This window comes from Etheostoma spectabile, chromosome 8 (assembly GCF_008692095.1).
Source record: "Etheostoma spectabile isolate EspeVRDwgs_2016 chromosome 8, UIUC_Espe_1.0, whole genome shotgun sequence".
In the NCBI taxonomy this organism is placed as follows: Eukaryota; Metazoa; Chordata; class Actinopteri; order Perciformes; family Percidae; genus Etheostoma; species Etheostoma spectabile.
In genome coordinates, this window is record NC_045740.1 from 20,798,542 (window position 1) to 20,824,822 (window position 26,281).

General features: G+C 42.3%; 2 protein-coding genes across 7 annotated transcripts in view; one reads left to right on the forward strand and one right to left on the reverse strand.

Annotated features, from left to right (window-relative positions):
• Positions 1-26,281, forward strand: part of pamr1b (peptidase domain containing associated with muscle regeneration 1b) — a 72,379-nt gene that overhangs the window by 25,496 nt on the left and 20,602 nt on the right. The window contains exon 1 of one of the 6 annotated variants that reach the window (XM_032522861.1): positions 20,633-21,008. The exons of the other annotated variants lie outside the window; for them this stretch is intronic. Coding sequence (XP_032378752.1) covers positions 20,855-21,008 — 154 coding nt within the window. The 5' untranslated portion in view covers positions 20,633-20,854. Of the gene's footprint in view, positions 1-20,632; positions 21,009-26,281 lie in introns of those variants that run through there. 6 annotated transcript variants of the gene reach the window in all.
• Positions 1,150-3,999, reverse strand: fjx1 (four-jointed box kinase 1). The gene has a single exon (XM_032522862.1). It carries the CDS (start codon positions 3,503-3,505, stop codon positions 2,222-2,224), a length of 1,284 nt encoding a protein of 427 aa, XP_032378753.1. The 5' UTR covers positions 3,506-3,999; the 3' UTR covers positions 1,150-2,221.

A 26,281-nucleotide genomic window follows, 5' to 3' on the forward strand; every position in this document is an offset into this window, starting at 1 on the left:
TGCCAAATAGCCTACTGTGAATGTTGCCACGAGCTAGGACAAGCTGCATTCATTAGACCATGTCACAAAGTTATGTGCATGAAGATTGCGTTGCCTTTGGGTGAAAAAAGGGGGGGGGGGGGGGACTTGAAAGAGTTTTTGTGGTGATCTGAAATAAGCCAGGCAGGGAGAATAAGGTTGGAACATATGTGAACAGTTAAAAGGGTGACTCAAAAACCTCTTTGATTTTCACCATTAGCGTGATTACAGCTGGCATGGTCCCTGGTTTAAAACATGTCTTTCTTCTGCAAAAGAAAGTCCCAAATAAAAGATTTAAGAATCTTCTATTTAGCTAACAACTAAGGTTGACAGTGATGTTAACAGTGAAGACAGTGAAATGCGTAGATGTGGCTGAAATACAGAGGGATGCAGAGCAGGAAAGGAGGACTGGTTGTGAGTCTGGTTTAGACCAGCAGACCTCAGTTTAGCGGTGTGTTTAATCCCTGGTGTCTGCAGCCTGTCGTAAATCTCTTTGCAGTGTTCGGCATTAACGGACATGCTTAGAGCTTGGTGCCCAGCTGCAACCTCCCTCCGAAACACACGCGTTTACATACTAACCCGTACAGCCAGCACATTAACATGACCTGCTTTTGCCTATACAGCAGGCAGTGCACATATTGATCCCCAAGTCCCTATTAGAGCTGCAGCTGGCTGTTAGTCTGGAAAAAGCCTCCAGTTACACCTGCTTAAACCTCTGCTGCTTCTCTGCCACTTATGCAGTGACCTTGTAGGGAGAAACATGAATCACTGATACTGACACACGTGCCGTAAGCCATGAAATGAAGTGCGAGTACAAATCGAGCCGCTATTAGAACAAGATGCACTCATCCCATTCTATGGAGATGTACTTAACAGTAGTGGTGTGCCACGGAGTTGGCCATACATAAAAAAGCTGTAAAAGAAACCAGATGATGTGCAGAACAGTGAGAGGCTGGTATGAATTAGGCCTTCAAAAGTTTCTGTGTGCTCGTAAGTCTAGAACCATGAATCAGACACAGAGCTGCGCCCATCGTGGAACTAATAAGGAGAGGATGCTTCTAAAAGGGTCAAATTAAAGAAAGATGGCGCTATGTGAAGTGAAAGCATGAGGCAAAAGAATGCAGCTGACCCTCCAGGCTGTACTTTTTCTCTTGAATACCTTTCACAGTTACAAATTCAACCTTTGAAAAACTGTAAACTTGGCTCTCCTCTGAGAGCGGAGCTGTCATTAATTGTACCAGAGGGAGAAAATATGAAAAGCAGGTTTTCATATAGAAAGGGAACAGTAAAGCTCTTTTCAAATGATGTCAGTTGTCTCCATCATTCTGGGGGAGATTATGAAGGGGATTAGAGATTCCTGTTGTAGCGTGCCAGTGGTTGAAATAATGGCTCCTGGGGAACAGTGTGCTAGTACAAGATATGTTTCTAAAGCACAATGACTGTAATGGGACAGTACAGAGGCAGACTAATAAGACTCTTATAAGGCAGTTAAGGACAAACTGCATACAACACACACAGTTAAATTAAATTACAGTGTATTTATCAAAAAGGACAAGAGATTTTGGAATGTTACAATGCACGTTAAATTAGTGGAGCGTCAAGTTTCCAAAACAGGCCGGCAGACAATATTTACAACTTACTTACAACATGTACAATGGGTATGATACACCTGTGACTTTAAGGCTAAATATGCAATGCAAACACAATTACAGGAGTGCAGGTGCTGCGATGACAATGTGCTGTGCAAACGAGTTTCTATATAAAAAAGCGAGCCAGATGTCAACAGAAATTCGACAGTATCCAAGAACTTACAGTATGTTAAGGCTCAGGAGTTCATCACTAGGATTTTTGAACAAAAGGCGGGAATCCAAATGAAGGGCTGCGTTGTGACACCCTAGTCGCAAATATAGCCTTTACTCTTTATATTTAATACCATTCGGTGGGGTGAGCATCATGGGGTGCAAGTAAGAGAGAATAGATCATTCTTCTCTGTGAGGCATACAGTGGAACTCGCAACAGGGAGCTTAGAAACATGTGTCAAATGTACTTATTTATAAAGTAGGCAACCCATTTCTATCCACAAGAGGTAGTTCAGCTGGAAATTCAAGAGAGTTTTGTGTAATGCGCAGGTGTGGCAATCGCGTTTGCAGAGCTCATTATACCGTGCAGACAACAAACCCCATCACCTGCGCGCGCTGAATGTTCACAGCTGGCTGTACTTCCCTTTGCAATGCAAAATGTGTTTGTATAATCTGTCTATCCTGTCCTGGAGAACACCGGCGTGCTCGTCTGATAGAAATCCTAATTCCAGTGACAAAGGCTCGCTGTCTCTGTAGAGCTCCAGCAGCCTGTTCCTAGCGTCTCTGCGCCTGTGCAGCTCCGCCACGCGCTGCATGGTCCTCTTTCTGAACACACACACGGAGCTCAGTACTGTATTGTGATATTTCTCCCACATGTTTAACACGCGAAAGCCGTGCACGAGTCCGGCCTCGTTGTCTATGAACACGAGGTCACCACGGGGTGTTCTCAGGAGGTTGTTGGTGTCCCTCTCCATTACGCGCGAATCCCACTGCAGACTGAACAGATTGCTGACGAGCCTGTCGAAGTTTGCAGTCAGGTAGTCGAATATAATCAGGTCGGTCCACTGCAACAGCTCCAGCAGCTCCGCCGTCGTCTTGTTCCGGAGCTCCCCGAGCACAGGATGCAGCCCGCTGCTCTCCTGTCTAAGCGGCGCCGGTGTGACCACCCCGGTCAGGTTGGAGACCCACTCAGTGAGAGACACCACGGCTCGGTCACTCCACTGTAAACCACCTATGCGCGTCCTCACAGCCGCCCATTGTTCACTGTCACCGTTCAGCTGGGACAGTGCGAGGGGGGGCAGGTTTGTGATGCCGAGCAAACTGGCGAGGTAATAGGTCAAAGTTTCTCCTTGCACCTGATCCGCGTTTATCCCGTAACGCACACACGCTTTGGTCCCATCTGCAAACGTGGCGAGCTGATTCGATATCCTGCCGCATCCAGCCTCCAGCTGCACTATTCTGTATGTCCTGGCTCTCTCACGCCAAGCCTGAGCATAGTCCTCCGTGAAGCCCACGGGAAGGAGATCCTCCAGCCATTCACTCCAAAATATCCCATCCTCCACCGGGGAACCTAACTTGACCGGGGCCTCCCGCAGCGCTGACCTCTTGTTATCCCCATTCACATGGTAATCTAGATTTCCTGCTGAGGCAGTTTGATCAGTGAGGTTTCGAGCCTCAAGTCTGCCCCCCAAGTGCGGTCTTTGTGCCGCTGGGACAGCGAGCAATGCCCGGAAAGTTTTGGCGGAGAGGTCCGCTGGGAGACTTTGGTAAAAAGACCCCGCGCCCGGTACTGAGAACCCCCGTTTGTGTCGCTCCAAACGGCTCTCCAGTGCGCTCCACACATAGAAAACACTCGCAAGGGCGCACAGGAAAAGAAGAGCGAACAAGTTTGCAGAAACAGCCCTCATGGCAAAGACCACCGTTCCCCTTCGGAGACCCACAGCGCTCTGTGCAGGTTCCACTAAGACAGCGAGAATTAATTTTCTTCAGACCACAGTTGAGCTGGAGCGGCTGTGAGCCGTGCGCCCCGTGTCCGGTACACCCCGCAAACGCCGCGGCTCACAGGCGAACTGTTTGGGATCACAGGAAGAAGAGGGTCTCCGAAACAGTGTGCTTCTCATCTCCCGTCCTGTTCAGATGCCTTGTCACATCCCTCCTCTGCGGGAAACATAGGATTTCGGATCACCACAGCGGATATCCTCTATTGAACGTTCTCCATGATCACCCAGTGGCGTCGTAGGCTAGAGGTGCTTTCTGTCCGTGTGCACCTCTCCGTCTCTCATCGTCCTGTCTCTCTCCACCGGGCGCTGGGGGAGTTTGTGGCGGTGTCGGCTAGCAGAGAGACACTAGGCGTTGAGACACGTGACTCCAGTCCCGAGATGGTGGGCGGATCGTGGAAAGGAGGGTTCAGAGAGGAGCGGAGCAAGTGCACCGCGTTGTGTGTGTGTGTGCGTGTGGGTGGGTGTGTGGGTGTTTGTACGATGAGAGAGGATTGTGTGGTATTGGCATAGGCAGCCATTATGATAATTGATACCTCAGGGCAGAACTACTTTGGAAATAATGTCACCATTTTAAACAAATTATATTTTGTGTCTGCGAAATATCTGTGTCAGTGAGGTAAAGGCAGGAAGAGATGACTACCTGAACCCAGGTTGCCCAAATTAGTGAAAAACCTTTGCCTACCTTTTTTTTGTACATGCATGTCAGCATTAATAAGACATGACAGAATTAATAAGAATATGTATTTTCCCTCAACCCAACCATGCTGCCACTTGTGTCTCTGTTGGGTCAATGTGTAGTATATATATATATATATATATATATTTTTTTTTTACCCTAATGTCTGTATTATAGCAAACTTGTGCACTGTATTTATGGTAATGTTTTTAGATAGACAATTTTAAGATCTGTCCGGGGACAAAGGATGAAAAATAGCCTTTTGGCTAATTCTGGTGCATTTACAGCAATATTAATTAATGTATACTATCCCTACAAATGAATTAATAAATTAAATTAATTATGTTTCTAATTTATGATCACCGTAAAGTCACTAAGTACAATCAGCACCTTTTCTTTTATTGTTTTGGCTCTGTAGCGTACTCCATTACATTGGATTTGAAATAAAAGTATAACTGTGGAGTTAAAGTGCTGAGTTACAGATTTAAGGCTATATGCGGGTTTTAACATCCATATTGGGCAACAAGGTAGGGCTTTTTAAATCCCCAGTTTTTTTAATGACGCAAAACATATACAGACAAGGCAACTATTTATGCCTCAATAATGGACTGCAGACATGCCAAGTTAGTCGCTTCTCTAGGACGGATCATATGATTCACTGCTGACAACCAGGCTAAAGGCAAAAAGCTCCTGAAACAAGCCAGAAGTGAAGATAGCTGCAGTAAAGGCCTGGCAAAGGATGTCACATTGAATGGGAATGAATGCAACCAAATAATAAATATCAAATGTGATTACTTTGTTTAGGTCTGTCTTAAACAACCTCAAATGTACAGTAATTGTCAGCACTTTAATTTCACTGTCATGGTTTCTTTTGAAAGCCAATGTGCTGGAGTACAGAGCCCCAACAATACAAATGTGTGACCGTTCTACAGACAGCACTATATGCTAACCTTGAAGTGATCTGGCAGCCCACCCCCCACCCAAACTGACACATTTTGTGCATGCCGATAATAATTTAATTGTATTTCTAACAGTTGCCTTGTAATTTCGACCTGTGTACAAAGACATTTTCCTCAATTTCTTGTTATATTCAAAATGAGCCTATACACACTGTCTACAGTGCTTTCCTCCATATCTCAGCAACATATGGACTCATGGCATATCTTGTGTTGACTACTTCACGCTCCTGTTTTGTATTCTTAAAGCCATTGTTTCCTTATCTGCTGTTAAGTATTTCCATAATGTTCCCACAAACACCCGGGGCACAACAAAGTCAACTCCTGTTTGTTCCATGCTCATCCAAGGCTTTTGCTAAACTAATTGTAACATGACTGCACACAAACTCCAGACACGCATCTCTCTCATTAACTCATAACTCATTAGCATCCCCCATACTCTTTACCATTCCATTCATGTTTTCACACTGAGTATCTTGAACCTTAGTTTGCTAATCAAATTAATTGGGTCATTTTTATAGCAACATTCTGGCATGCTAAATTGCCTGAGTGGAAAAGATAGACGCAGACAAGAATACTGAATTACACCCAGTAACCTAGAGGTCTGCTAATGTATGCTTTAAATGCCTGGAGCGCGGAAGCTGTTATCTTCATGTTGATTTTCATGTTATGTTTTAGCCTGAAAGGAGACATAGTGAACTTCACCCAACCCCCCCCCCCCCCCCCCCCCCACACACACACACACACAACACACACACACACACACACACACACACTATTATATCTTTATATATCTAATACCGTGTAGGGATAGATGGGAACAGACAGGGGGCAGACAGAGGGGAAATGATTCTGATGTGGTCATATTGCTCATGTAGCCCTCGCTTCTGCTTTGCCAATTTTGATGTTTTTATGTTGTTGTTGTTGTTGCCATAAGCAGAATGATTTGTTCAATTCTGCAGATTGACAGCAGTGGCAGAGCAAAGGGAACAAAAAAATTCCCTTGGTTGTGCACGAATAGAGATGCATTTACAAGTCGTAGAATCTCAAGATAGGGTTTGCATAGTGGTGCATGGCTGAGCATGTTTCTCTAACATGGTTGACAAATAAGTAGCTCCTTTTGGAAAGGGCTGTAACGATACACCAAACCCAGGATTCGGTTTGCATCACGATTAGATTCAAACAACAATACACCGAGTAATACAACTTTCTTTCTGCCACATGGCATCGTTTTGTCATTGATTACATCCCACTTTGCAACACAGTTATACAACAGAAACCTTATTTATTGATATTGATTGATTCCAATGTCGATTGATCCAACATCAAAGACTTTTTTGTACCTTAAAATAATGTTTCCAAAATCTTTTTCATAAACCGCCGTTTGAATGAGTTATAAGAATAATGGTAACAGTAATGGACTATTCCAATCCCAACCTGTAGGGGGGCCGAAGAGGAAAAGTGCTTTGGTGCCTACTGTAAATATGCTGGTTGACAAGTAGCTAATACTAGGTCCAGAGCCATTTCTCCATCACCCTGGCTAGGTCTATAACGTTAGCTAATTCTTGGCGGGTAACGTAAGAGTACGACATTGTTCAACACACTCAGTTATTTTTAGTATGATTGTTTTGACCACGGTTAACAACTCTGGGCTAACCCACAAATTCATCAGTAACGTTAACTGTGTAGACAGGCGACTAATCTAATGGTAACAACAGCCCCGGCCCGGGGACACATCCACAGTCGGCCCCCAGCCAGCTAGCTAGTGCTAAGGACGCTAATGGCAGTGATTTCGGTTTCATATTACATATTGTTACAGCCCTATATTTTTTTTTTCATCTGGTTTTACAAGCTGTTAAAAACAAATTAGCCTTTGCACATTGCACAGTGTCTGTGTCCAGGAAATGCAGTTAGTTAAAGAACCTAAACAGGCATAGGCATACTAAATAAATGCAAGTATGGGTATGCAAATCATGTTTTCAAGTATTTTAAGTTTGAATTAATTGGCACTGTACATCGGTGTGGCGTGTTCTATCTCTGCTTGTTCAGTAGTCCTGATATTTAAAAAAACAACCTGCTTGTCTTCCTTCACTTTCACTTTAAAGCTGAGTAACAGCATGACTTCTAAGGTCTAGACATAGGAAATGAAGAAGGCTTAAGTGCATTGCTGGGATTCTGTCTGATGTGTGTTGCTTTTTAGCAGTGTGGAGTGACTGTATATACTGGCTCAGTCTCCAGCACGGTGTCCCTTTCCCTTCGAGCACAAGTGCGGGCATGTTCACATATCAAACCTATCTGTTTCTTGCCATGTGTTATCTGCAGGTCAGCAAACCTTTGCGTCCCCCCCCCCTCCCCTCCTGCCACATTCCTCCCTCTGCTTTCCTCGTAAATCCCACAGCAGTCCCAGGAGGGCTGTAAGACTGGGAAAGCCTTTCTCCACCAGTCCTGACTGTCGACGGTCAAGCGCTGCAGTGACGCAAGAGATTCCATACCGTCTGTCATTCTGTCCGCAGCGTCACAGTACACCCATCAGCCGTCTGACCCCGCCACAGCTGTGATACCATCTCAGGTTCTCTGTGTGGTGCCTGTCTCCCTGGTGCAGATGAGAAGAGGGACGCAAAGGAGATGTAAAGGGATGGGGGACAGAGGAGGAGAGTGCGCAGTGGGCTTCTGTCACTTCCCTCGTAGTCTAAGGGTAGTTCACGCTGAATAATAACTCATAGGTCCCTTGACACTTTAGAGCACTCTGTTTCCTGGACTGAATAATGAATGTGCAGGGCTTCCATTAGCGTTGAAAGCTACGATTATTTCACAGGGCCTGACAATTACTCATGCTCAGGGATTCAGGGACAGGGCGGGGGACGTCCATGGGCACAAATTCATCGTCTCACGATGAAAACATCTGTGCTAGAATGTGTTTTTTGGACATTTGTGTGTGCTTGTATGTTTAGTACGGAGCAGGGGATAAGATGGAGGTATATTGATTTGATTTATGTATTGACATGCTGAACTTGCATTTGAGGACGTACCATTACAATAACTACTCCAAAGACAGATAATACATTTCTTTAAACTACAGACACACTATCCGGTCAGCACTCATCTCAAGTAATGTGGAATAGTGCACAAATTGCACAAAGTGGACCCTTACAGTCAGCACACTATACTTTCTTGGCTTCTTTTAGCAGGCATATATTGCTGGTGCTGAATGTGAAAGGTTACATTAGTTTAATTTTCTATCACAGTGTTTCTAGGATGATGCAGTTTTTTGTAAAGCAACAGCAGTCACCCTCATGGCTTTATCTAGACAAAAACCTGGGTCTCGGAGGCAGCGCGCAGAAACAAGCAGCCTCTGCAGATTCAGCCCGACCATGAGAGATCCACTGCACCGCTGGGACCTGAACATGGCACACAGCCATCAGACTGCTGCCCTTTTTCCACCATTCAGGGGTTTCATTAGTCTGCCTTTGCCAATTTCCTGATACACAGGCGCAATGTTTCTTTAAGCAATGACTGGGTCGGTTTCTATTTGCTAATGAATGAAGTATTGTTAATGAATGCTGCATTACTCTCTCAGCCATGGAGGAAAGGCAGGATGCTCAGCTTATTGATGTACTGTACTCCTTATCTCCATCTGGTTTCCATGCAGCAGAAGTCAAAGAGAGTCGTGGGAGGGGGGGGCGGGGGGTGTTGAACCAGCAGAGGAGTGGGTGATTGATATTCAGCGCTACACAAGAGAAGACCCTCTTACAAGAGCAAAATCAGGGAAGAAGGGAATGAGATGTACTGTCAAGCCAGTCGATTAAAGAATCAGTGTCCAATCTCCTGGATTACACCCCCCCTGACCTGTCACACCAAATCCCCTATTAAATAAGTCAAGAATTGAATTCGCTTTACTTTCCTTTCTGCTAACTGGGTTATTGACTCAAGCGTGCTCAGTGCTTTGTGCCGAGGCTCGCCTTTAAATTGTTTAAAGGGAGAGCTTAAGAACAGCTGATCATGATTAGGAAAGTCATGACATTCAAAGTCGTGGTGTATTTTTCTTTTTTAAGATTTCAGATGCAGTGCGCCGTGTGATATGGTTTTCCCCCGGCTCTTGTGGGGGTCACATGGTCAGTTAGGATTAGAGATGGTGGTTGAATATCCTCCTAACATTACAGGGAAACATTTAGCAGCTTCAAGTTTAATGGGCGAACAGCGTGAAGTGCTTGCTCTCATCATATCACATTGGAATGAGTCTTCTGCATGTGTGAGGGAGGAGTGCTGGGGTGTACATCCAGCTTTTTTTCTCAACTCCTCCCCGCCCCAGATTTGAAACCAGTTTAAGCAACCACTAATGAAAAACATTTAGCTTTTCAGGCATATGGCAAGAGTTTACACAGAGAGTGGAGGGAATTCAGTCACATTCTTTTTAGCAGATGTATGAAGATGTGCAGATCAGCGTGATTTATTTTAACCACTAGGTTGCCACTAGGCTGAACTGACTTGGGGTAAAAAATAAAGTCCATATTTTATATGATATCTAAATTCTCAATTCTAAGTGCCACCCCATGCCCCCTTTCTAGCCCGCCCCTGTGCAGTAGTAATAATGATGTTAGGAAAAGGCCAGAATAACCCTTTGGCAGTTTGACCTCTTCTTACCCACGAGCCCAGCATTGTTGACAGGACCCTGGTGGGGGATGGGTAAACAAACAAGCCACGTGGAAAAAAAACTCCAGGCAACTGCAAGTTAAACAAAAAAAAAACCTGAAAACCTTCAGTCGCTTATTCCAAATTAGCATGCAATATAGACTGTTTGAGTAAGACGAATCTTGTTAAATATAAAAATAGTGCAACTTGATTTCAAGAATAGTCAAATTTAGTGTTGTTGGCACGGCGAGTCTAAATCTGGAATAATCCCTTGTACACTTATCGTTTAATCTTTGTTCATTTCTCTGAACTGTGCTGCATAAATAACAACATCCCGCTTGTCTCGCTAAGTCTATAAGGTGGACTTTTTTCCATCATTTAAAATCCCAGAGAGGATTGGCCATTTGTTTTTTTATCAGCTTTATTGCACTTTTTTTATTGCTTTTATTGCAGTCAGGTATAGAGCGATGGCTCGATCGTTTACATCTGTGGCCTTGTGGAACGAGCCTTTCCCAGAGACCTCTGATGTTGAGTATATTTTACTTGCCTATGCTTCACTGGTGCCCGAAATCTCTAATGTGGCAGATAGACTCTCGCCACTGATAGATTCGTGTCCCTCGGGACGGGTTTGTATCACTGTTGGCTGTCAGCGCATACATTATGCCGTTTAAGCAAGAATGATCACTGCTATTAACAACAAAGCAGGCCCAATTGAATAATTTAACGCGGTGGGTAGAGGCAGTGGCTCGTTGCTAATAAAAGAAGGGAGCAGAGAATTGATCAAACAGCCAGCTGTAACCCAGCTTTGGGAATATTTTCAATAAAATGAGATCAGAGTGATTAGCTGTGGTGCTCTGTTCCAGTCAGGTGCCCACGACGTACATCCCTCTCCCACTGAGATTCTCACTGTGGACATCTTGATTCCACTTCATTGCTTGCAACGGAAAATCAATATTTTCCGTAACAGATGGAACTATTGGATGTACTGGAAATCCTAAAAAGTTCACCTCTGTCTGTACAGGTTTTTATGACTTGCCTGCAGAAGATACAATACCCATTATCTCTTCCATTAGGCCTGCTTATACAGTAAAATAAAACAAAAATATGGCTACGCTTTCTCATGGGTACTGTGGTCTTCATCTATTTTAGATTCATCTCATGTTTCCCTTGAAAGATATTTCATGGATTTGTTGGCTCTGACTCCCTCTAGAGGGAGTAAGAAACAAGAACAGAAGATTAACAACATGCCTTCTCCTGTAAACACTCCCATTTGTTTAAAATGGGGCTGCACAATTAATCTGGACAAGTTTAATATCCAAATTGCAGGTGGGCGCAATGTTTGTCAAAGGCAAAATATGTGTCAAACCATTCTGAATAAAGTATTGTGGTGCTGCAGAGATGTCTTGGCCTACAAATCCTATCCTACAGACTACAAAAAAAAACCTTTGTTTGGCACAACTACTTGCAAAAATCACACTATAATCGTTTTAATATTTTGGATTATAATATTTTTCAATGAAGAATATTGATACAAAAATGACCTTCAAAAAAAGACAAAATACATTCCCTTCAGTATCGTGAATCGATCAAAATAACCGCAGTTACATACAGTGGGGCTCGAAAGTTTGGGCACCCCAGGTAAAAATTTGTATTAATGTGCATAAAGAAGCCAAGAAAAGATGGAAAAATCTCCAAAAGGCATCAAATGACAGATTATACATTGGTATAATATGTCACAAAAAGTTAGATTTTATTTCCATCATTTACACTTTCAAAATAACAGAAAACAAAAAAACGGCATCTGCAAAATCTTTTCTTGGCTTCTATATGCACAATAATACAAATTTGTATCTAGGGTGCCCAAACCTTAGAGCCCCACTGTATATTCCACATTGTGCAGCCCTAGTTTAAAATATACACTTTTAAATTCTTACACAAAAAGTTCCCATTTGTGATTCAGACGGAAAAACATGCATCCCATCTGAGATGGCCACTTTTAGAGGGAATTGTGTCAATTGTACACATTTACTCTCACAAGAACAAGTCAGAGAGAGGAGGGTGATGTGTTACGGTGGTGGGGAGGTGAGGACCCAAATGCAGAGAAGAGGAGGCAGGCAGGAGCAGGTCAACAGGGCTTTATTATAAACGGTCCAAGGCAAACACAAGAAGCAAAAGAACGAGGAAACACCCGAGAAATACACAAATCCAAAAAAGGTCCAAGAATCCAAAAAGGCATAGGGGGAGAGGGAAATGGCAAAACAGGGGAACTACACTGGGGGAGGGGGGCAACTCGCTGGGGAATCAGGAACAGCGACGGGAACAGGCAGGCTGACAAACAGGACTTGCAGCAAAGGACAAAACGATCCGGCATTAGAAAAAGGGAACACCGAGGTTAAGTACAAGAGGTAACGGGGAACAGGTGATACGTCAGGTGAACCACATTAGGGCGGGGCAGGACAATCAGACTGACAGAAGTAAAGCTTGGCAAGACGAGACGGAACAGGAAACCAGACTATCAACATAAAACAGGAAGCAGGACATACAGACACTTAATGGGGAACACAAGACAGGGAGAAAACTAACACAAGGAAGGCAAAAAGGGAAAACACACCCAAAACCAAAACCCCAAACCACAACAGTGTTGTACGGTACATAAAAAGGCGTGTTTCCACATCCACACCAGAGTCAATTCTACATCATGTCTAATGTTCTGTTGTCAGCTGTTGTCGGAGGTTAGACATCAGTACGAGCAGTGCATGATGTAACAGTTCTATAAGGACACATTTTATTAGAGACAGAAACACATCCTCCGCTATCAGTAGGATTTATCACTTACTTGAGATCATGATGCTATTTCTGGCGAAGTATCTTGGAATAACATGCTTTTAATCAAGATCATCTTTTTTTTTTTCAAATTCATGGTTATGTTACTTGAGGATTGATCACAGAGAAGTGATCCTCCCTTTGACATTCTACTGATGTAGTCCAGGCCTTTTAATATCATGTTTTTAAACTCTAGAAGGTTTGGAATGAGAGCCATGAATCCGTTAAGAAGATCAGAGGGGCTTTGAAATTAACTTTATCTCTTGCAATGTAGTGAAATGCCAACACAAATTGAATAGTGCAGAGCCAATTTTGTTGATAATAGAGGCAGTGTTTTTATTTTTATTTTTCAGAAATTATTAAGAGCTTCATCCTTCTGTTCTTATTTTAGTTTTCATTCATCCTCTGTTGGTCTCTTTAGTACACACACACACACACACACACACACACACACACTTTGTTTACACTGAGTTCATACATACTGCTGTGAAAAACAAATCTTGACACATTATACAGAGTGGTCTATGTGACATGTCAGTGTTACTATAATATCTGAAAGGGGGGTCTTGAAGTGATACAATCCAAAAAGAAAAAGAAAAATGTGTGTGCACACATTTTCCTTCCCCACCACAAGCGAATTGTCCCAGTGTACCCAACAGGTCTTTGGGGCCTAAACCTCCTGTTTACTGAGACTGCTATGACATATGCATCGCTGTGTGGTTTGCTGTGCGGTCAGGAGGACCTTTTCCCACTTTCCCAAACATTTTCTGCATTTTCATCTTTGACCACAAGAGGCTGCTATGTACCTCTCTTGCCAAAATGTGGCTGAAAACAACACTGCAGTTAGCTGTTTCATGTAGTCTGCTGTCTGAGCTCAAACTCCAGATAGAGAAAAGGTAGAGGGCATGACAGTGCTAGTGAAAAGACGGAAACAAGGGAAGAGGGAGGGGAAATAAAGACTATAATCTGCAACAACAGAAATTGACAGTGAATGTGTCTATTTGCACACATTGTGCTGTTTATTGGATAATACATATGCGGGTCAACTTCATTTATTAGCCCCTTAAAAACAACACTGTTGATCAAAGTGCTGGGCATAACACCACAGAAAAGAACTTGTGCTTTAAGGGTTAAATTTAAGTCATCAATGGATTTATATAATCTAGTATAATTATGGACCTTTACATGACTACATGGACCCCGCTAGTGAAACCAACCTGTAACGTTTACAGTACACTGTATGTGAGACTTAAACCAGTATATTTGAGTCTCTATAGCCCTGGTTATGCAGTACATGAGCTTATCTCAGAGAATTTGATGGAAGTATTTTATTTACAAAAAGCAGATTTTTGCAATCAATAGCAGGGTTTTTTTTTGTGTTCTAATAAATGACAAGATAGTTCCATTCACTAATACACATTCCATGTTATTATTTATATAGTACACAAGAGCTCAATATCTGACTTGGCACGACAGAAAAGGATGCCACCCTGGATCCACCGTTGTGTTGTTGTTATATGTTGATGGCTGCGGAGCAACAAACCCTCCCATAAAACTAAATCCAAAATGAATGTGACTATAAATACACACAACAGATCAAGTATCCAAAGGGGGGAGCTCTACATCCACATCCTGAGCACAATGAGCATGGTATCTTTCCTGTTTGTTTACCACTTTAAGCCTCATTAATAGCTCTGTTCGGGAAAACTGTAAAGTCCTTCTGTAACGTGTTCCATTCCTCACACAAAGTGCCACATCTGTCACCGAGAACATGTTGAGATCACTGGCTCCTGCCTGGAGACTGCTCAAGAGCTATAACCAATAGAAACGAATAACAAAAACACAGAGAAAGTTGGAGAGAAGTAGGAGAATTGGAGCGTTGATGAGATGTGCTGTAAAATGTTGGGTTTCTGTTAATGGGCTTTTGGGTGGCTGTTTTTCTACTTTAAAGTTGCTTAGTGGTTCCAATTCGGGTCTTGTACACTGACCTAACTCAGCTCACCCTTTTCTCTTTTTCCCATATATCTCTAAGACCAAAGTATTTCCACCGCAACGGCACAGCCTTGATCCTCTTCTGTGTAGGGTGACAGGAGGGAGATAAAAAAAAAAGAAGAAGTCTCAAACAAAAAACTAGTTGCCATGGCAGACCAAAACAAACTCTCCCGTGGGAGACAGTTGTCTGGTTCTTTGCCTGCGCGGCTATTCTTTAGTAGCGATGACACAGCAAGGGTCAACCTATTATAAACACGGACCGAGGGAAGGAAATGCAATTGCCTAATAAACACAAGCAGAGGCACGTCTGTAGGCACTGTCTCATGAGACCTCATCACTTCCTGTCGGAACGCAGAGCAGATGGAAAGTCTTTCTCCTGCACACTGTGCTCTATCTCTCTCTATCTGTCACCTCCCATGTCCTTCTGATGTTTCCATTATAAGAGTGATATTTTAGTTTTATTCCGGTGTAGTCTTCCAAGTAGGGAGCTCGGTCGGCAATTATTCAAAGAGCTTCCAGTGCTACTGTTACCAGCTACAGTTGTTCTTCCCCCTTCAACAATTTAATTTTCAGAGATTTGTAGAGCGTGCTCATAAGACTGTTTTAGACCTCGCAGCTGTAGTATACAGTGTGCCAATAAGGTTGGATGGGCTAGGCATGATTAATGATCTTAAGAGGTGTTTGGATGGTGACCTTGTCAAAACCGAGTCTCCAATGTTTTGATTGACCCGTTTTCCTGTATAAATGTTCTTTTTAACTACCCAATTGTATTACCCCAAATAACATGATTGATAGCACACAACGCTCTTTGGTACAAATCTCTACTTTCATTCATTTTGGGGTGTCGTATTCAATTTTATAGCACTTGAAAAAACAATTTAAGTGGTTTTGAAATAGTACTGAGATTAAAAGTTGACATATTCCAGTCTGTGATTATCCATCAACATACTTTCCTTTAATCTTAGTCTAAATAATTCCTAATTTCTGCTTTTCCAACTCAATAAGTTAGTGTTACTTAGTGTTGAAAACATTAAAAAAAAGTGACAACATTGGGGGGAAAAGCATCAAAAGTGATGAAAAAAGGGACAAAAACATAAGAAAAAGTTAAAAACATTGATACAAATGCCTCAACAAAAGTGTTCATTTTCAATTTTGACGGGAAGACAACACAAGGGTTAAGGGTAGAGCTCTTGTGTTTCCTTTAAAATAGAGTGGCTCGACTATATAGCGTGTTCCTGGAGGTACACATGGAAGAGTTCATGCCTCATGCTGGATGTTATATGGGTGTAGAGCTCACCAGGTCACACATGCATGTGCATAAGCTTAGATACAGTTTGTGCACCATATCTCTAGCATCCTATCTATAGACACCCTTGAGGGGGCTATACTAGTCTTTACTTTAATGTTGTTCCCTGCGGTTGCAATCTCCTGCAGATGGACCTTTTGCTGTGGGAGTGTGTGATGGGAGGTGAAATCCAAGTCTTTGTCATTGCCATACAGAACAACTATAGCTGCATAGCTTTACTGGGTGGAGGCTCTGGAGTAGGGCTAGGCAATAATGTATGATACAATCGATGTTGTATTGTTATTGCGATATGAGACTAGATTTTGGGTATTTTGTAATATCGTAATATGGTAAGTGTTGTCTTAACTGGTTTTGCAGGCTACGTTAAAGTAAAGTGATGCCATTTTCTGAACTTACTAGACTGTTCTAGCTGTTCTATTACTTACTTGTTACTAAATCATTTCTGGAGAATATTTATCAAAAATCTCATTGTGTAAATAACATTTTGTGAAAGCACCAATAGTCAACCATACAATATTGTCGCAATATTGACGAGGTATGGAAGTATTTGGTCAAGAATATCGCGATATTTGATTTTCTCTATATTGCCCAGCCCTACTCTAGAGGACAGATTTAGAGCGTCATGCAAAGTAATATACAAATGTATCTGATCTGATTTAAAGATTGATGTAATTCAAAGCCAGGAGTTTGACTTAAATCAAAGAATGGGTACATACATGTGAGCCAAAACTATGTTAGATGTTTCTGGCAAGATTTCTTGAATATAGTGTGCGTTTCAAGCACCGAGAATGCTTTGAAGTATCTGGAATCGGATGGGCAGCGGGAGTGATGTGAAATGGAATTCTTGAGGCACTGTATCTAATTTCATCTAGCAGGATTTACCTTTTGGCATACTGTATATGAGTTGAGGGTTATAAGCATGCAGGGGAATAGGCTTCATGTAAACAGGGTCAGTAAGTTAAGGCACATATCCCTTACAGCACATTTAAATGTGTACTATATTCTTCCAGCGTGTTTATAAGATTTCATATTTTGTCACTATCACTATCTATCTTACCTCTAAAGAGTAGTGAGGTAAAATGGCAGACAGAGTCCTGCTCCTCTTTAGGGACAGATAATTATACATAAACACAGTGGCTGTGCAGAGTATTTAACCTTAAAAAGAGTTCATGAAAAGCTGTCTTCATAAGTGGAATGTTCTCTTCAGAGTGCAGCACATAAATGGGGACATATTTGGCGTCCAGTTTGACACAGTCCAGCACTATTAAGTTACTAACCCGCCCCTTGTCGTGACACTATGCTCCTGGCAGCAGTTATCACTGGCTTTGCTAATAAGCGGCTGGAGCTTCATCTATCTTACCTGTGAAGCACGCAGCCTAGTTTCCATCCACCGCATCTAATTGAGACAGCAGGTCGTGCCATGATAGAGTGAGGCCGTTAACTGTTGGGAGAAAAAAAAGTGCTCATGTTTACTGTGTCCACTGTGTAACCATAGAAATGGGATGAATGTGATGCCATGATTTAGATTACTTAATGGTAAAACCACATGGTGTCATGGTCAGACACCTTCATTTTGTGAACTCTGGGACCTTAAAACATGTTAAAGCCATTAATAATGAACTGATCAGACATTTTGGGACTGTGCTTACGTAATATCCTCTGAAAAATCTTCTGTAAGGAATGTGTAATGAACAGTTGATGTCATTAAGTGTATTGGCTCCTAGGTCATTTGTTGATCCACCTGCACCACTCCCTTTGTGTACTTGGTAATGAGATTTTACTGCGCGCTGTGTGCAGGGTGGCCATTTTAGACCAGCCAAAGTCACTGAGAAGTTTCTATAGTGCAGCCCAGGATGATCGTGATGTGTGGGTCATGAGAAAATGTTTCCTGTCAGGAAAATATCTCTGTTACAGTTTTGATGCATTAAGTTAGCCACAGGGCTCTGCTTGTCTGGTAAGGTGGACAAAATGACAGTCTCAGAGAGTCAAGTGGGCCAAACGGATGCTGATAATAACATGATAGAACTACACATCTGTGTATTATTGAGTTCTGTGATGTGGCATCCATTGTCAGATATTATTTTGTCAATGTTCAGTGAAAACCATATGTCTCCAATTTTGGTAATTTATTTTTAGAAAAACGGAATGTTTAAGAGCCCTTTCAGGCCAAACGTGCAAGAACAAATAGTCTGTGTTCTGTAGAGTGCAAAATAAAAGCAGTCAATCTTACAAATCAGCTAGTAAGCATCATGTGAACTTTAACAGAAAGTAAGAATAACATAACTGTGAGACTTCAGCAATGCTTTAACGTTATCGGTGCCATAACTTCTGGCTCCTGTTAATGACAGAATCACATTGAATGCTGTTAGTGCATGTTTTCTGTGAGAGCCCTTCGTAAGCTAAATAACCCATTTAAAGGTCCTTTATTTTGCTAATTTTCAGGTTCTTACTTGCATTTTGGGTTTCTATTAGAACATGTTTACATGTTTTAATGTGAAAAAACTCATTACTTTTCTCTTACTGCCTGTCTGAATAAACCTGTATTCAACTTCTGTCTGAAAAGCGTTGTTTTAGTGCTTGTCTCTTTAAGGCCCAGTCCCAAAAAAGATGTGTTTCCAGGTCTTCCACATCTCTCTCTCTCTCTCTCTCTCTCTCTCTCTCTCTCTCTCTCTCACTCAAAATATATGCCACTGTTTATCTGCTGAATGTATTGTAGGCTACCGTTGCTATCGTACCGTTAAACGCAACGGTAGCCAACAATAGCATTAACAGAGACACTATGAAATTGAGTTTTTAGTGACAACATTCTGTGGGGACTGAATGTTTTTATTACTATAGAGATAGCATGCTACATTAATGGAAAATAGTAGAGAACTTCGGATAGCTAACTAGGTTAGTTCTTGTATTCAATTCATTCACTCTAGCTAGATAGCTAGACTATTGTTTACCAAAGACAACTCAAATCTCCCTTTATCTTTACCTCAAGTAAACATTGCTAAAGTTAAGCAAGTAAAAATCATTACCATTTCACTCTGTATCACTCACTGCGTGTGCAGTAGCAAGTTCAGACTGAAGATTCGCAACGTGCTGAATCCTGCAGCTACTTGCAACGCAGTTTACACCAATGAGACGAGACAAGACGGTGTATCATCTTTTGACTTTTCTGACTTTTTGTAGCTGGATATATTATTTGTTGTTTCTAAATATGAATGTGGATAACGTCAGTGTTTTTATTTCTCTGATTTATTGCTTTGTTTTAATGCCGCCAGGCGCTCTCTCTGTCTCTTAAGTCACTCTCTACCTCGCTTGTCCACATACCGGTAGGTGCACGCTGGCGTTCATCTCTGCCTTTTCCACCAGCTGACAGCTGTGAAATATAAATAAAACATTATATTATTATTTGGTGGAGCTTAGGAACATTTTGAGGTAGCTTCCGCACCCCTAAAATAGGCCTAACTACGTCCCTGGGTTTCACATAATAAATCATCAGGCATCTGTACAAACAGAGAGGTGGTGAAAGGTGGATAGAGAGTCCAGAGAGGCAGACACTGTTTCCTTTTCCCCCCGCTCTTCCTTGATTTCCATTTTTTCCTTCCTCATTGCTCCCTCTGTATCCCCATGTCTTCATTCCTCTATTTTCTTCATGGACCTTCTTGATTTAGGTCTGTTTTTCAATATCCCTACCAACCCATACATGCACTGCTCATGTCTTATTTCTATGGTCCAAATCCTGCTGTTTTGGGAAACTGCTAGGGATATTTGAGTCTGTGGCTCTGAGTCATTTGATCTGTATTCTCTGTTAGCTCTTGCATGCAGCTTTGAGTCCCAGTGGGCAAAGAACAAATGCATTAATTCCAGTGCTGTATCCAGCTGAAATAAAACACACCCAGGAGATCCTACAAAAGAAAAAAAGAAAACAAAAACAAGAAAAGTATCTTGAGCAACACTATTGGAAATGTGCTTACATAATCACTTTCTTGCCAAGAGTTAAGTTGTTTTCACATATGAACTCTGGACAATGTCAGATGAATCATGTCCTGACATAGTCTAAAGTTTCCCTCTCACACAACAGTAGATTGTCAGTGTCTGATGTGTTCTCTCCTACTGGAAATACTCCGTATGGTCATTGGGGGGGTACTAGGAAGCTGGCAGGATAAAGAGCATTTAATGTCCAATCCTGATTCGGGCATTTGTATTCTCCCGTACAGCTCAGTCAGGTAATGTTTGGATAATTTCAGGTTTGCAGTGAATGTGTGAAAGGGACTTTAGATTTAGATGAGAGGATTATTACCTCTCTCCCGTCTAAGAGTGGTATCAATCTTCTCACCTGACTCTGCAAGAAAGCAAACAAGAGTATTTGGCAAAAATAACATTCCTTTAATCTTATAACAAATACTGACTGAAGGCCATGAGACCACCACATGCTGTTTTCAAGCTTGGCAAGGTGTAAACTGGACCTCAAGATTTCACAGACATGGAAACATAAGCAGTGAAGCAGACATAAATTATTTTAACATATTGTGTGTGTGTGTGTGTGTGTGTGTGTGTGTGTGTGTGTGTGTGTGTGCGTGGGTGTGTGTGGGTGTGTGTGTGTGTCTGTGTGTTAAGCATAAAACGTTGGAGCCTGACGTTGAGAGCAGTGACGTCGTCCTTTGAGTGGAGCGAGGGGAGTTTTTGGGAGACCACTGCAAGTGAAACTCCTTCGGAGGCTGGGCTGTAATCTGAAGCCAAGAAGAAGTGAGAGAGAGAGAGAAAGAGAATTAGAGAAAAAAAGAAAGAGAGAGAGACAGAGGGAGGGGGAGGGAAAGACTGAAGGGCCAAGAGAAGGTGATGTCAGCTGAGTTCAGAAAGTAAACAGAGTTCCAGACTGCAGCATGCTGTCTGCGGGACAGGGACTGCAACTGGGGCAAACCCATGGGGTCACCCACACAACCCCCTGGACCAGCACCTTTATCTCTTGCACAGAGGGCTGGTTCCTCTTCATCTCCTTCTTCATATCCTTACATCAAGTGACAGCCTGGCCGTACGGTAAGGGACTTTAACGTCACTGCTCTTCTTTCTCTCCCCCTCTCTATGTTTGGCGCAACCTCTTGGTTTAAGTTCTTTGTTCTCAGAAAGCCGGCATCAGCAATTCTCTCCATCCTCTCTTCCCTTCTATCCTTTAAGAGCACAACAGCGCTCAGCAAGGCTTGGAAAAAGAAGACCGACAGAGAGACATTGATGTAAAATCCAGCTTTTTACATAGGTTGCGAAGTAAGCCGGCACTGACAAGTTTGTGCAATCTTAGACTTTATAACTCTTGTTCTGAGAGAGAGTGTGGGATTGTCATGTGCGGGTTTGTTATTGTATAGTCCCATTAAAAAAAGGGCTCTGTGATCTTCATACTCCAGTTTTCTTTGTGTGAAATGGAATTGTTTTTCTGCCCTTAAATAAAAGTAGTTGGATGTGGCCACACATTCCTTGAGGTAAAGTGAGGCGGTTGGAGTCGTAATAGGGGTGTTGAATCTTGGCACTTGTTCCCTTTTGTGTGAGAACTACTCTTTAAATGCTAAAGTGTGCTCCCCCTGAGACTGAGATCCCCGCTGCCAGTTAACCCCGGGTGACCACTTGAACTGCTGCAGGAAGACATGAGTCACATTTGAGTCAATCACGCTGGCTGTGGTAATGTGTATACCTTAGACTCTTTACCGAACTTCTGCCCTCTGATTCATCGTCGCAAGGTTACTGGGCAATATAACAATACCTTCAATTTGTAATGTTGTTGAATGTGGCAAAGGGTTGGGCAGAGGGCAGCTTTTTTTATTAAGCTGCAGTGAATTAGAGAGATCTCTCTGGCAGATTTTCCTACTTATGTTGTTGTCAGCTGAGTCACTCAGCTTGTTCCATCATTGTGCATTATCAGCTGATGATATATTCTGTTGAGCAATCTGAAATAGTTTCTTTTTCTCAAAGCAGAGCAGAAGTGTTTACATACAAATCCTGTCTTTGTGGACATGTCTGTTTACGTGTGTGTGTGTGTGTGTGTGTGTGTGTGTGTGTGTGTGTGTGTGTGTGTGTGTGTGTGTGTGTGTGTGTGTGTGCGCGTGTATGCGCACGCCTGTGTGCACGTTTTGGCTTCTCTGCTGATGCATTTTGGATCTCTGTAAGGCTTCCTGTTTAGGATCCTCCACCCACCTGAATCCTAAGATGTCCTGTACTTCTGATACACTCTGCTTATAGTGTGTTTAGCTAAAATCCACAGGGAAGTTGTCAGAGCTACTGGGTAGTGTGCTGTAGGATACAAAGACCAAGGTTAGCACATGTAAAAATGATACATTGCGGAAAATGAAATCTGGCACAGAATGTAGTTACAAGAAGAAAAGCATGGCTTCTGATTAAGAGTTTGAAAAAATGGTAATAATCATATCAGACTCAAGAGTTCATTTGAAGTTTAGGAGCAAAATGCTGAAAACAAATGTACACAACTCCGACCCCTGTTTGACCCACACATTGGTGTGTGTTCATACCATTTCACCAAAGTGGGTAATAGAGTGAGAGGATATTTTTATTAAGTTTGTGGTTTCCATTGCGGAGGGAAGTTTATTTAAAGCAAATCTACAGGATGACCACTGGGATCTGTGTTTGGGATCGGGCTACATTCAGATCTGCAATGGCCACACAGCTGTCCTGGGAGTTTCCCTGTTCCATGATAGCAAAATTACTCCAACCTCAAAATACCAGACAGCTGCTGTGGGCAGTAGGCAAAAGGAATTATACACTCGCGCATACATGCACTCACAGTTGCTATAAAAACAACTATTTTTCCACCATACATCAGCATAAAATAATCACCATTTTGTCAGGAGGAAACAATTCATTCATTAGATATAGAGTATACTGTAACCTGCCATTCTCTTTACAGACAACCTTTTTCTGACATGAATTCTCACTAAATTATGGCAAGGAATAAGTATGACTTAATGATGTTGTGGCAAGGATTATGCAATCACAATGGTCAAATAAAACTGGCTCTGTCTGCGTGTAGTGAGGAAATGTGTTTTTTTGTAATTCGGGTGAACTGAACGTTAAAGCAGTGGTTCAGCATTTTGGAAGATATGACTTTTTGCTTTCTTGCTGAGACTTACTAGACAATAACTGTATTAAATGTCACAGAAAATGGTATGCTCAGCTGCATCTCTCAAAACATTTTTTTTATCAAATTAGAACTCAATTACACAAGTAATTTGAGACTCTTGGCTATGAACTTGGGCAAAAGTCGATGCTGATACAAAATGACAGCAAATTCTGACCTTGGGTTGCATTTACGACAGAGGAAGATGCTTCCAAAAAATGATGGCACAGTTTTGTAGCTGATGCAGGCATATGAGTCACTTGTAGGGTCAAATTCAGCCCCTGCAGCACATTTTGAGTGTATCCATTTGTCAATAGTGCTGATTGGGCTTGCGGACAGCTATGTGTATATTTGAGCTTCATATTGGGACAGAATATATATTTACAGTAACAAAATCGATTCCATACTGAACAAGAGGAAGTTAATGGATTGTTCTTGCCTCAAGACAGGGTTTGCTGTGGCTCTCCACAGGTCATTGGGCCAACAGCACATTAAGGTCAGACGCTGGATTGCGTGACCACATCTCTGCCCCCGGTAATAACAATGTCAGCCTCTGGATTCACATCAAAGGTGTGCAGCTCAAACACGCAGACTAACAATGCAAAGCTTCTGATTGGGTGGAAGGGCTATATGACCCGCAAAGGTCTCCACTAGGCAATGGGGCATCTGTTATCATGCCCGTGTCACTGTATATTTATTTCTATGGCTTCTTGACATACATGTCGAAGAGTATGCTGGAGCTGAACATCTGGACTGGAAAAAACAAACAGAAACTACTTACGTAAGAACTCTGTGATCTGCTGTTAAATTGTGTTTCTAAGGCTTGGTGCCAGCGTCTTCTCACACACAATAATAGTTGTGTGTGCAAGGCGAAAATATTTAGACCCGATTACACATACCAAAACACATAAAAATAAACAGATTGGATGGAAAAACGTGCTAGACAGCCATGACGCACAATGAGGAAGCAAACTTTTGTTATAGGATGAATTTCTTCCTTGGTAGAGTACCTATCTGACAACTGTCAACACAATACACATTAGCCAGGGACACACCACAACCACAGTCTTGGGTAAACTAAAGGTCTGGGGAGCATAATGATAGAGTGACATTTGCATGTCCATTTTTCCCACACATTTTCAAAAACATACTGTACATCCAAAAACTATTTCAAAAGAAAAGATATTGCTTCTGATAAGCTCAATGCCCAATCACTGAAGGTGATTTCATGCCTGTACTGATGCTTGCACCCTCCGTTTGTAGGCTTACTCCTGTACACATGCACTTCCACACCTGTTCAGACTTTCCTAAAGTGCGGAAAAACCCACATGAAACAGTTACTGTCCAGTCTGTAGTTACCTGCAGGTGTTGACCTGGAGGCCTCGCGGACGTCATTTTACAAGGCAGTAAGCTTATCGCTGAAATGAAAAAAATTCTAATTTGCAGGACGCAAGCCAAAGTATAGTTAGGCCACCTACACACGATTTGCTCTCTGCGCACCGCTAGGTAAAGCACAGGTATTTTTTTCTTTCTTTTTGGCTTTTAGAGACCTTTATTTGACAGGACAGCTGAAGAACTGATAGGGGAGAGAGAGGGGGATTGACATTCAGCAGAAGGACCGCAGGTCAGAGTCAAACCCGGGCCCGCCGCGTTGAGGAGAAAACCTCAATATATGGGCATCCGCTCTACCAAGTGAGCTATCCGGGTGCCCAACGCAGGTATTCTACATCGAGGGTGGCAAGGAAGCTATTTCCTGTTAAAAGAATTTGAACTTTGAGCGTAGCGCAAGCAGCAAATCCGAGCGGTGAGAAAAATAGATTCCAGCATGCGTTCAGCACTGGGGGAGAAACCTCGGAGTCATGCTTCAAAGAAAAACACAACAGCCAAATCAACAGAGCTGGGGGTTAGCAAATTGAAACCATTCACAGCGAATAAAATGAAAACGCTGCTGCCTGTGTGTATTTATCTCAAGGAGGAACATTAAGAAAACAGCATGTGGGAATTCCGGAAACTAATCCCTTTATACATGCATGTTCTTTCATGTTATTGTCCATAGAAGAAGCATTTCCAGCCCTAGTTAGCAAATACAGATCTATTCTATTATTCTGTAAATCAGGGTCTTCTCTGTAAGTGCACCGAGGGCGGTTACGACCACAGGATGTTATTTGTCTATCTAAAGACAAGACACACAGCAGTGATCCATGTAATGACATTACCAGGCCAGCTCATGAAGTCTTTTGACCCTTTCAGGTTTATGTCCTATAAATCAGTTTTCACAGTCTCTCCAGCCAGAGTCCTTTACAAATCTCAGCGAGGAAGCAGAAAAGCTGTCCCATAAGGAGAGGTGATGGTGTCAGCACCTCTCAATCCCCATGTGGCAGACATCACACATTTTAAACCCGGTTTCCATCCAGCACTGTTATTCATTACAAGGTTTTGGCAGTGGTTTAAAGGCTACATACAATTGGCCAGTGAGGCAGTCAACAATAGCTTGGGTCCATCATCTCTAGTTTGACAATTCCCAGCTTCTGACTTTTGTAATTTGGGTCATATTGCAATCATAACAGTCATAGTTGTTAAATTTGTGCATTTGAATGTATGGAAGCATAAGCAGACCAGAGGTTGCAATGGTTCCTTGACTAGGCTGCTGTAATCAAGCAATTAGCAGCTTTACCACATTATTTCTTCCAAAGGGATGTCACTTGAGGCAATTTGGGGTTACAAATTTGAAAAAGAAAGGAAAATATCCAGAGATGTAGAATTAAGAAGAGAGTTAACCAGACCTCTGTAGCCTGCTTCTCATCTCTGCTTGAGGCAAGTGGTTTAAGCAGAGATGAGGAGGTTGAGTTGCAGTGTGGGTAATGAAGGCGCCAGGTTTTGAAAAGAAAGGAGAATGTGTGGAATAAAGAAGACAGCTTCTCCAATTCTGCTGCATTAATTTTAAGATTATTTTTTTAATGCCCATCATGAGTCTGACAATGTTATAGAAGTGCAATGCATAACTAGTGGTAGTAGTACTCAAAAAAAAGCATGGACTAGACTTTTTTAAATGTCTTTTTAACTTGATTTTACTGAAATTATAACGGTTATAAGTACGTCTGTAATAAAAACATTTTTGTTTTTACTTGCTGTGCCTTTGTTGTAATGCATATTTGTACTTGACTCACTGGACGGTGCATAATCCCAATCG

Excerpts from the sequence above, each read along its gene's own strand:
- fjx1 (XM_032522862.1), bottom strand. The coding sequence starts at position 3,505 with ATGAGGGCTGTTTCTGCAAACTTGTTCGCTCTTCTTTTCCTGTGCGCC.